This window comes from Ranitomeya variabilis, chromosome 7 (assembly GCF_051348905.1).
Source record: "Ranitomeya variabilis isolate aRanVar5 chromosome 7, aRanVar5.hap1, whole genome shotgun sequence".
Taxonomy (NCBI): domain Eukaryota; kingdom Metazoa; phylum Chordata; class Amphibia; order Anura; family Dendrobatidae; genus Ranitomeya; species Ranitomeya variabilis.
In genome coordinates, this window is record NC_135238.1 from 245,089,448 (window position 1) to 245,102,255 (window position 12,808).

Here is a 12,808-nt window from a genome sequence, read left to right on the forward strand (position 1 = left end):
AAGGTCGGCGTGATAACAGGAGAAGAGGTATATAATTGGGTGTCGTCAGCATAGAGATGGTACTGGAAACCAAATCTACTGATTGTTTGTCCAATAGGGGCAGTATACAAAGAGAAGAGGAGGGGGCCTAGGACTGATCCTTGAGGAACCCCAACAGTAAGGGGAAGGTGAGAGGAGGAGGAACCAGCAAAACAAACAGTTAAGGATCGGCCAGAGAGATAGGAGGAGAACCAAGAGAGAACGGTGTCCTTGAGGCCGATGGAGCGGAGCATAGTGAGGAGGAGCTGATGATCCACAGTGTCGAATCCTGGCACAAAACGCCCGCCAAAATCTGGACACAAACTGGGATCCCCTGTCGGAAACGATATTCTCCGGAATACCATGCAGCCGAACCACATTCTGAAAAAACAGGGGCACCAACTCAGATGAGGAAGGCAGCTTGGGCAAGGGCACCAAATGAACCATCTTAGAAAAGTGGTCACACACCACCCAAATGACGGACATCTTCTGAGAAACAGGGAGATCAGAAATAAAATCCATAGAGATGTGTGTCCAAGGCCTCTTAGGAACAGGCAAGGGCAACAACAACCCACTAGCCCGAGAACAATAAGGCTTGGCCCGAGCACAAACATCGCAAGACTGCACAAAAGTACGCACGTCCCGAGACAGGGAAGGCCACCAGAAGGACCTAGCCACCAAATCTCTGGTACCAAAAATTCCCGGATGACCTGCCAACGCAGAAGAATGAACCTCCGAGATGACTCTATTGGTCCACTCATCCGGCACAAACAATCTACCAGGCGGACAACGATCAGGCCGATCCGCCTGAAACTCTTGTAAAGCACGTCGCAGGTCTGGGAAGACAGCAGACAATATCACCCCATCCTTAAGTATACCCGTAGGTTTAGAATCACCAGGGGAATCAGGTTCAAAACTCCTAGAAAGGGCATCCGCCTTCACATTCTTAGTACCTGGCAGATACGAAACCACAAAATTAAACCGGGAGAAAAACAACGACCAGCGCGCCTGTCTAGGATTCAGACGTCTGGCCGACTCAAGATAAATCAAATTTTTGTGATCAGTCAAGACCACCACCTGATGTTTAGCACCCTCAAGCCAATGACGCCACTCCTCAAATGCCCACTTCATCGCCAAAAGCTCCCGATTACCGACGTCATAATTTCGCTCGGCGGGCGAAAATTTTCGAGAAAAGAACGCACAAGGTCTCATCACTGAACAATCTGAACTTTTCTGCGACAAAACCGCCCCCGCTCCGATCTCGGAAGCATCAACTTCCACCTGAAAAGGAAGAGAAACATCAGGCTGGCACAACACCGGAGCAGAAGAAAAACGGCACTTAAGCTCCCGAAAGGCCTCCACAGCAGCAGGAGACCAATCTGCAACATCAGCACCCTTTTTAGTCAAATCAGTCAAAGGCCTGACAACGCTAGAAAAACCAGTTATGAATCGACGATAAAAGTTAGCAAAGCCCAAAAATTTCTGAAGGCCCTTAAGAGAAGTCGGTTGCGTCCAGTCACAAATAGCCCGAACCTTCACAGGATCCATCTCAATAGAAGAGGGGGAAAAAATGTACCCCAAAAAAGAAATCTTCTGAACCCCAAAAACACACTTTGAACCTTTAACAAACAGAGAATTGGTCCGCAAAACCTGAAAAACCCTCCTAACTTGTTGAACATGAGATTCCCAGTCATCCGAAAAAATCAAGATATCGTCCAAATACACAATCATAAATTTATCCAGATATTCACGGAAAATATTGTGCATAAAAGACTGAAAGACCGAAGGGGCATTTGACAGACCAAAAGGCATCACCAAATACTCAAAATGGCCCTCGGGCGTATTAAATGCGGTTTTCCACTCATCCCCCTGCTTAATTCGCACCAAATTATACGCACCGCGAAGATCAATCTTAGAGAACCACTTCGCCCCCTCAATGCGAGCAAATAAATCTGTCAGCAATGGCAAAGGATACTGATACTTGACTGTGATCTTATTCAAGAGTCTATAATCAATACAAGGTCTCAAAGAACCATCGCTTTTAGCTACGAAAAAGAACCCCGCTCCAAGAGGAGACGAAGAAGGACGAATATGTCCCTTTTCCAAGGACTCCCTAATATACTCTCGCATGGCAGCATGTTCAGGTACAGACAGATTGAATAGACGACCCTTAGGAAATTTACTGCCAGGGATCAAATCTATGGCGCAATCGCAATCTCTGTGAGGAGGAAGAGAATTAAGAGTAGATTCCTCAAAAACCTCACGATAATCAGACAAAAACTCAGGAATTTCAGAGGGAATAGATGAAGCAATGGAGACCAAAGATGTGTCCCCATGATTTCCCTGACATCCCCAGCTTAGTACAGACATTGTTTTCCAGTCAAGGACTGGGTTATGAGTTTGCAACCATGGCAATCCCAGCACCAACACATCATGTAGATTATACAGTACAAGGAAGCGAATCACCTCTTGATGGTCTGGAGTCATACGCATAGTCACTTGTGTCCAGTATTGTGGTTTATTACTAGCCAATGGTGTAGAATCAATACCCTTTAAAGGTATAGGAACTTCCAGAGGCTCTAGATCAAACCCACAGCGCCTGGCAAAGGACCAATCCATAAGACTCAAAGCGGCGCCAGAATCCACATACGCATCCGCAACAATAGAAGATAACGAACAAATAAGAGTTACCGACAAAATAAACTTGGACTGCAAAGTGCCAATAGCAGAGGATTTATCAACTTTCTTTGTTCGTTTAGAGCATGCTGATATAACATGAGTAGAATTTCCACAATAGAAGCACAAATGATTTTTGCGCCTATAAATCTGTCGTTTGCTTCTGGACAGAAAGCTATCACATTGCATACTCTGTGGTGCCTCTTCAGAAGATACCGCCAACTGGTGCACAGGTTTGCGTTCCCGTAAACGCCGATCAATCTGAATTGCCATTGTCATGGACTCATTCAGACCAGTAGGCGCAGGAAACCCCACCATGACGTCTTTTACAGCCTCAGAGAGACCTTCTCTGAAAATTGCCGCCAGAGCGCACTCATGCCACTGAGTAAGCACAGACCATTTTCGAAATTTTTGGCAATATATTTCGGCTTCATCTTGCCCCTGAGAGAGGGCTATTAGGGCTTTCTCAGCCTGAATCTCCAAATTTGGTTCCTCATAAAGCAACCCCAAAGCCAGAAAAAACGCATCCACATTGAGCAACGCAGGATCCCCTGGTGCCAATGAAAATGCCCAATTTTGGGGGTCACCCCGCAGTAAAGAAATAACAATTTTTACTTGCTGGGCAGGATCTCCAGCAGAATGAGATCTCAGCGAAAGAAACAATTTACAATTGTATTTAAAATTTAGAAAACAAGATCGATCTCCAGATAAAAACTCCGGTATAGGAATTTTAGGTTCAGACCGAGGAGCATGTAACAAAAAATCTTGTATATTCTGAACTTTAGAGGCAAGATTATTCAAATTGGTAGCCAGACTCTGGGGATCCATATTTCAACAGATAAAGTCTGAGCCATTCAGGGGTTAAGAGGAGAGGAAAACAGGAGACTGCAATTAGAGCTGGAGTGCAACTTCAGAGGAAAAAAAAAAAAAAAAGGTTTCACACAGTTCCTTTTCTCTCCTGCTTCAGCCTATAGATTAAACATTTTGGGCTGGCCATACTGTTATGGTTTCCAATGGCAAGGAAACATCAGAAGCATAGAATAAACGGACAAGCTCTCGGGTGATGGAAACTAGAGCTGACCGCGATGCTAAACCTACACACCACACTAGAAGTAGCCAGGGGGCATTCCTGCGTTGTCTCTAGATGCCGCGCGCCAGCCGGAGAACTAACTACCCCTGGTAGAAGAAAACACAGTCCTGGCTTGCCTCCAGAGAATGTCCCCACAGGAGATAGCAGCCCCCCACATATAATAACGGTGAGAGCAGATGAAAAGACACACGTAGTATGAAAGCAGATTTAGCACAGAGAGGCCCGCTAACTAAATAGCAGAAAGATACAACAGAGGACTTCGCGGTCAGCTGCAAAACCCTTCAAAACACCATCCTGAAATTACCTTAACTCATGTGACAACTCATGCCACTGGAGTGGTAATTTCAGCCCAACAAGAGCTTCCAGCTGCAGAGATTCACATAAGTGCAAACTGGACAAAACATACAAAAATAGACTTAAGGACTAAAGTGTCCAACTTAGCTGAGCAGAAAACTGGGAGCAGGAACATGCAACAGAATCACTCTGGATACATTGATGGCCAGCATTAGAATGACTGAGGAGCAAGGTTAAATAGGATACTCCCACATCCTGATAGGAACAGGTGAACTGAGAAGGCAAAGCTTGCAGGACACCAGTACCACAAGAGACCACCGGGGGAGCCCACGAACCGAATCACAACAGGCAGGGGCAGAGGAAGTGGCAGGGGCAGAGGCAAGGGCGGAAGCAGAGGCAGGTGCAGAGGCCAGGCAGGTGCCTTCTTCTTCTCTTCCTTCTTCTTCTCGTTCTTCTTCATCTTCATCTTCTTCTCCTCCTCCTTCTTCTTCTTCTTCCTCTTTTTTTCCTCTTTTTCTTCTTTCTCTTCTTCTTCTTCTTGCTCGTCTTCCTCTTCTATTTCTTCCTCTTCTTCTTTTTCTTTTTCTTCCTCTTCTTCTTCCTCTTCTTTTACTTCCTCTTCTTCCTCCTCTTCTTCATCTGCAGAGGCAAGGGCAGAGACAGGGGCAGAGGTAGGGGCAGAGGCAGGGGCAGAGGCAGGGGCAGATGCAGGGGCAGGGGCAGAGGCCAGGGCAAGGGCAGGGGCAGAGGCTTGTGCAGAGGTAGTGGCAGGGACAGAGGCAGGGGCAGAGGCAAAGGCAAGGGCAGAGGGAGGGGCAGTGGCAAAGGTAGGGGCAGAGGCAGGGGCAGAGGCAGGGGCAGAGGCAGGTGCAGAGGCATAGGCTGGGGTAGGGGCAGAGGCAGAGGCAAGGGCAGAGGCAGGTGCAGGGGCAGAGGCAGGGGCAAAGGCAGGGGCAAAGGCATAGAAATGGGGAGAGGCAAGGACAGAGGCAGGGGCACAGGCAAGGGCAGAGGCAGAGGCCAGAACAGGGACATGAGCAGAGGCGGGCAGAGGCCAGGGCAGGGGTAAAGGCAGTGGCAGAGGCAGGTGCAGAGGTAGGGGCAGAGGCAGAGGCAGGGGCAGAGGCAAGGGCAGAGGCAGGTGCAGAGGCCAGGCCGGTGCCTTCTTCTTCTCTTCCTTCTTCTTCTCGTTCTTCTTCTTCCTCTTTTTTTCCTCTTCTTCTTCTTTCTCTTCTTCTTCTGGCTCGTCTTTCTCTTCTATTTCTTCCTCTTCTTCTTCTTTTTCTTCCTCTTCTTCTTCTTGCTCTTCTTTTACTTCCTCTTCTTCCTACTCTTCTTCTTCTGCAGGAGCAGAGGCAAGGGCAGAGGCAGGGGCAGAGGTAGGGGCAGAGGCAGGGGCAGGGGCAGAGGCAGGGCAGAGGCAAGGGTGGAAGCAGAGGCAGGTGCAGAGGCCAGGTAGGTGCCTTCTTCTTCTCTTCCTTCTTCTCGTTCATCTTCATCTTCTTCTCCTCCTCCTTCTTCTTCCTCTTTTTTTTCCTCTTCTTCTTTTTCTTCTTGCTTGTCTTCCTCTTCTATTTCTTCTTCTGGGGTAGGGGCAGAGGCAGGGGCAGAGGCAGAGGCAGATGCAAGGGCAGAGGTAGGGGCAGGGGCAGAGGAAGTGGCAGGGGCAGAGGCAAGGGTGGAAGCAGGGGCAGAGGCCAGAGCAAGGGCAGGGGCAGAGGCTTGTGCAGAGGTAGTGGCAGGGACAGAGGCAGGGGCAGAGGCCGGGGCAGGGACCTTCTTCTTCTTCTCTTCCTTCTTCTCCTTCTTCTTCATCTTTTTTTAATTCTTCTCATCTTTCTTCTTCTTCTTCCTCTTCTTCTTCGTCCTCTTCTTCCTCTTTTTCTTCTTCCTCTTCTCATTTTTCTTCTTCCTCTTCTTTTTCTTCCTCTTCTTCTTCTTCCTCTTCTTCTTCTCCTTCTCCTTCTTCTCCCTCTTCTCCCTCTTCTTCCTATTCTCCTTCTACTTCCTCGTCTCCTTCTTCTCCTTCTTCTTCCTCTTCTCCTTCTACTTCCTCTTCCTCTTCTTATTCTTCTTCTCTCCTTCCTCTTCCTCTTCTTCTCCTTCTTCTCCTTCTTCCTCTTCCTCTTCTTCTTCTTTTTCTTCTTCTCCTCCTCTTTCTTCTCGTTCTTCCTCTTCCTCTTATTCTTCTTTTTCATCTTCTCCTCCTTCTTCTCCTTTTTCTCCTTCCTCTTCCTCTTCTTCTTCTTTTCCTTCCTCTTCTTCCTCTTCCTCTTCTTCTCCTTTTTCTTCTTCCTCTTCCTCTTCTTCTCCTTTTTCTTCTTCCTCTTCTTCTTCCTCTTCCTCTTCTTCTCCTTTTTCTTCTTCCTCTTCTTCATCCTCTTCCTTTTCTCCTCCTCCTCCCTCTTCTTCTCCTACCTCTTCTTCTCCTCCTTCTTCTACTTCCTCTTCCTCTTCTCCTTCTCCTTCTTCTTCCTTTTCTCCTCCTCCTCCCTCTTCTTCTGCTCCCTCTTCTTCTCCTCCTTCTTCTCCTTCTCCTTCTCCTTCTCCTTCTTCCTCTTCCTCTTCCTCATCTCCTTCTCCTTCTTCTTCCTCTTCCTTTTCTCCTTCTCCTCCTCCCTCTTCTTCTCCTCCCTCTTCTTCTCCTCCTTCTTCTTCTTCTTCTTCTTCTTCTTCTTCTCCTTCTTCTCCTTCTCCTTCTTCCTCTTCCTCTTCTTCTCCTCCTCCTCCTTCCTCTTCTTCCTCTTCTCTTTTTTCTTCTTCCTCTTCCCCTTCTTCTCCTTTTTCCTCTTCCTCTTCTTCTCCTTTTTCTTCTTCCTCTTCTCCTTCTCCCTCTTCCTCTTCCTCTTCCTCTTCCTCTTCCTCTTCTCCTTCTCCTTCTTCTTCCTCTTCCACTTCCTTTTCTCCTCCTCCTCCCTCTTCTTCTCCTCCCTCTTCTTCTCCTCCTTCTTCTTCTTCTTCTCCCTCTTCTCCTTCTCCTTCTTCCTCCTCTTCGTTTTCTCCTCCTCCTCCCTCTTCTTCTCCTCCTTCCTCTTCTTCTCCTTTGTCTTCTTCCTCTTCCTCTTCTCCTTTTTCTTCTTCGTCTTCCTCTTCTCCTTCTTCTCCTCCTCCTCCTTCCTCTTCTTCTCCTTTTTCTTCTTCCTCTTCCACTTCTTCTCCTTTTTCTTCTTCCTCTTCCTCTTCTTCTCCTCCCTCTTCTTCTCCTCCTTCTTCTTCTTCTCCTTCTTCCTCTTCTTCTTCTCCTCCTCCTCCTTCCTCTTCTTCGGTGTTCGGTGATAGATCTATTTCGGGGTCGGCTCCGTGCGCTCAGATTGGTCGCTGGCCGAATGTCGGCGCCTGCCGCGGCGTCTGATTGGTCGGCCACACGTGTAGTTGTTCTCTTGCGCTTCCGGCTGCGGGGTAAACTCCAGAGAAGACGCAGCGGAGTCGGAGCGCGGAGCGGAGCGCACGGATCGCGGGGCACTGACGGATCGCGGGGCACTGACGGATCGCGGGGCACTGACGGATCGCGCGGCGCTGCCGGGGGTCGCGGGGTGCACGATCTGCCGGCGGCCGGTGATGAGGCGCTCCGGGCTGTAGCACAGTCAGTGTCGGGCTCACAGGCGCTGCCTCCTCGGGGTCCCCGGCCGGGTGGGCTCCGGGGCTGCCGGGTGTCACAATGGAGGATCAGACTGAGCAAAGTCCCGGAGCCCCCAGTGACGCGGATAACGGGGTCTCCCCGCCGCCTCCGCCAAGGACCACCAACTTCTTCATAGACAATATTCTCCGTCCAGATTTCGGCTGCAGAAAGGAGACGCCCGGGCGAGAGACCGTCAGCCCCCTGCACACCCGCCAGGGCAACCCGGCGCCCAGCCCGGACTCCGACTCCACCTCGGAGAGCTCCCGGGGCAGCGACCCCAACCCGGCCCTCCTGCTGGTGGCGAAGCCGGGACCCCCGGCCCACAAGAGCGACCCGATGGTGTGGCCCGCCTGGGTGTACTGCACCCGCTACTCCGACCGGCCGTCCTCAGGTGAGTGTCCGGGGGAACGGCCCGACCTGCGGCCGTCAGAGCTCACAGACGTCCGGACACATTAGAACGATCCTGTACACTATATCAATCCGGTCCTGTACATTATATCAATCCGGTCCTGTACATTATATCAATCCGGTCCTGTACGTTATATCAATTCTGCCCCTGTATATTATATCTGTCCGGTCCTGTATATTATATCAATCCTGCCCCTGTATATTATATCAATCCGGTCCCTGTACATTATATCTGTCCTGTATATTATATCTGTCCTGTCCTGTATATTATATCAATCCGGTCCCTGTACATTATATCTGTCCTGTATATTATATCTGTCCTGTCCCTGTACATTATATCAATCCGGTCCTGTACATTATATCAATCCTGTCCCTGTATATTATATCTGTCCTGTATATTATATCTGTCCTGTCCTGTATATTATATCAATCCGGTCCTGTATATTATATCTGTCCTGTATATTATATCTGTCCTGTCTTGTATATTATAACGATCCTGTCCTGTGTATTATATCTGTCCTGTCCTGTATATTATATCAATCCGGTCCTGTACATTATATCAATCCTGTCCTGTACATTATATCAATCCTGTCCCTGTACATTATATCAATCCGGTCCTGTACATTATATCAATCCGGTCCTGTACATTATATCAATCCGGTCCTGTACATTATATCAATCCGGTCCTGTACACTATATCAATCCGGTCCCTGTATATTATATCAATCCGGTCGTGTACATTATATCAATCCGGTCCTGTACACTATATCAATCCGGTCCCTGTATATTATATCAATCCTGTCCCTGTATATTATATCTGTCCTGTATATTATATCTGTCCTGTCTTGTATATTATAACGATCCTGTCCTGTGTATTATATCTGTCCTGCCCCTGTATATTATATCAATCCGGTCCTGTACATTATATCAATCCTGTCCTGTACATTATATCAATCCTGTCCCTGTACATTATATCAATCCGGTCCTGTACATTATATCAATCCGGTCCTGTACATTATATCAATCCGGTCCTGTACATTATATCAATCCGGTCCTGTACATTATATCAATCCGGTCCTGTACATTATATCAATCCGGTCCTGTACATTATATCAATCCGGTCCTGTACATTATATCAATCCGGTCCTGTACACTATATCAATCCGGTCCCTGTATATTATATCAATCCGGTCGTGTACATTATATCAATCCGGTCCTGTACACTATATCAATCCGGTCCCTGTATATTATATCAATCCGGTCCCTGTATATTATATCAATCCTGTCCCTGTATATTATATCTGTCCTGTATATTATATCTGTCCTGTCTTGTATATTATAACGATCCTGTCCTGTGTATTATATCTGTCCTGCCCCTGTATATTATATCAATCCGGTCCTGTACATTATATCAATCCTGTCCTGTACATTATATCAATCCTGTCCCTGTACATTATATCAATCCGGTCCTGTACATTATATCAATCCGGTCCTGTACATTATATCAATCCGGTCCTGTACATTATATCAATCCGGTCCTGTACATTATATCAATCCGGTCCTGTACATTATATCAATCCGGTCCTGTACATTATATCAATCCGGTCCTGTACACTATATCAATCCGGTCCCTGTATATTATATCAATCCGGTCGTGTACATTATATCAATCCGGTCCTGTACACTATATCAATCCGGTCCCTGTATATTATATCAATCCGGTCCCTGTATATTATATCAATCCGGTCCTGTACATTATATCAATCCGGTCCTGTACATTATAACAATCCGGTCCTGTACGTTATATCAATTCTGCCCCTGTACATTATAATGATCCTGTCCTGTATATTATAACGATCCTGTCCCTGTATATTATTACAATCCTGTCCTGTATATTATAACGATCCTGATGATGAATATTATAACAATCCGGTCCCTGTATATTATAATAATCCTATCTCAGTATATTATATCAATCCTGTCCCTGTATATTATAACAATCCTGTCCCTGTATATTATAATAATCCTATCTCAGTATATTATATCAATCCTGTCCCTGTATATTATAACGATCCGGTCTCTCTATATTATAACAATCCTGTCCCTGTATATTATAAGGGAATATAACCTCCAAGCACATGTGGCGCTCGGAACTTTGCTCGGAGTTTATTTCCTCTTTACCTCTGTGGATCGGATGAGCCCAGATCTCCGCACAACACACGGAGGAGAGCGGCGGCCTCAGAGCGGATCCCTATAGGATCTCACCAGGTCAGCAGAACCACAACTACAAGAATATTTAACTGTTGGTAAAAACGTATTACACTCAGAGGAAGCGCCGCACTTGTCTCTTTTTTTCCCTTTTTCCCTAAACCAGGGTATTTCTAAAGTCTCTATATTATAACAATCCTATCACTGTACAATATAACAATCCTGCCCCTGCACATTATAACAATCCTGCCCCTGTATATTATAACAATCCTGTCCCTGTATATTATAACAATCCTGGCCTGTATATTACAAAAATCCTGACGATGAATATTATAACAATTTTGTCCCTATATATTATAACGATCCTGTCCGTGTACATTATAACAATCCTGCCCTGTATATTATAACAATCCTGCCCCTGTATATTATAACAATCTTGTCTGCCCCTGTATATTATAACAATCCTGTCCCTGTATATTATATCAATCCTGTCCTGTACATTATAACAATCCTGCTCTGTATATTATAATAATCCTGACGATGAATATTATAACAATCCTGTCTCTGTATATTATAACAATCCTAACGATTAATATTATTACAATCCTGTCAATGTAAATTATAACAATACTGTTCCCGTACATTATAACGATCCTGTCCCTGTACATTACAATTATTCTGTCCCTGCATATTTTAACAATCTTGACGATGAATATTATAACAATCCTGCCCCTGTACATTATAACAACCCTGTCCCTGTATATTATAACAATCCAGCCCCTGTATATTATAAAAATCCTGTCCCTGTATATTATAACAATCCTGTCCCTGTATATTATAACAATCCTGTCCCTGTATATTATAACGATCCTCTCGCTGTATAATAAAACAATCCTGCCCCTGAGTATTATAGCAATCCTGCCACAGTATATTATAACGATCCTGCCCCTGTGTATTATAAAAATTCTGCCCCTGTATATTATAACAATCCTGTCTGTCCCTGACTATTATAACAATCCTGTCCCTGTATATAATAACGATCCTGCCCCTGTATATTATAACAATCCTGTCCCTGTATATTATAACAATCCTGTCCTTGTACATTATAAATATCCTGTCCGTGTACATTATAACAATCCTCTCCCTGTATATTATAACAATCCTGTCCCTGTATATTATAACAATCCTGTCCCTGTATATTATAACAATCCTGTCCTTGTACATTATAAATATCCTGTCCCTGTACATTATAACAATCCTGTCCCTGTATATTATAACAATTATGTCCCTGTATATTATAACAATCCTGTCCCTGTACATTATAACAGTCTTGTCCCTGTATATTATAACGATCCTACCCCTGTATATTATAACAATCCTGTCCCTGTATATTATAACAATCCGGTCCCTGTATATTATAACAATCCTGTCCTTGTATATTATAGCAATCCTGTCCCTGTATATTATAACAATCCTATCCCTGTATATAATAACGATCCTGCCCCTGTATATTATAACAATCCTGTCCCTGTATATTATAACAATCCTGTCCTTGTACATTATAAATATCCTGTCCCTGTACATTATAACAATCCTCTCCCTGTATATTATAACAATCCTGTCCCTGTATATTATAACAATCCTGTCCCTGTACATTATAACAGTCTTGTCCCTGTATATTATAACGATCCTACCCCTGTATATTATAACAATCCTGTCCCTGTATATTATAGCAATCCTGTCCCTGTATATAATAACGATCCTGCCCCTGTATATTATAACAATCCTGTCCCTGTATATTATAACAATCCTGTCCTTGTACATTATAAATATCCTGTCCCTGTACATTATAACAATCCTGTCCCTGTATATAATAACGATCCTGCCCCTGTATATTATAACAATCCTGTCCCTGTATATTATAACAATCCTGTCCTTGTACATTATAAATATCCTGTCCCTGTACATTATAACAATCCTCTCCCTGTATATTATAACAATCCTGTCCCTGTATATTATAACAATCCGGTCCCTGTATATTATAACAATCCTGTCCCTGTATATAATAACGATCCTGCCCCTGTATATTATAACAATCCTGTCCCTGTATATTATAACAATCCTGTCCCTGTACATTATAACAGTCTTGTCCCTGTATATTATAACGATCCTACCCCTGTATATTATAACAATCCTGTCCCTGTATATTATAGCAATCCTGTCCCTGTATATAATAACGATCCTGCCCTTGTATATTATAACAATCCTGTCCCTGTATATTATAACAATCCTGTCCCTGTATATTATAGCAATCCTGTCCCTGTATATTATAACAATCCTGTCCCTGTATATAATAACGATCCTGCCCCTGTATATTATAACAATCCTGTCCCTGTATATTATAACAATCCTGTCCTTGTACATTATAAATATCCTGTCCCTGTACATTATAACAATCCTCTCCCTGTATATTATAACAATCCTGTCCCTGTATA

At 44.9% G+C, this 12,808-nt stretch overlaps 1 protein-coding gene across 1 annotated transcript in view; it reads left to right on the forward strand.

Moving 5' to 3' along the window:
- The first annotated feature begins 7,414 nt into the window (after nucleotides 1–7,414).
- Nucleotides 7,415–12,808, forward strand: part of EN1 (engrailed homeobox 1) — a 55,785-nt gene continuing 50,391 nt past the window's right edge. The window contains exon 1 of the mRNA XM_077275259.1: nucleotides 7,415–8,088. Within this exon, the coding sequence (XP_077131374.1) occupies nucleotides 7,737–8,088 (352 nt within the window). The 5' untranslated portion in view covers nucleotides 7,415–7,736. The remainder of the gene's footprint in view (nucleotides 8,089–12,808) is intronic.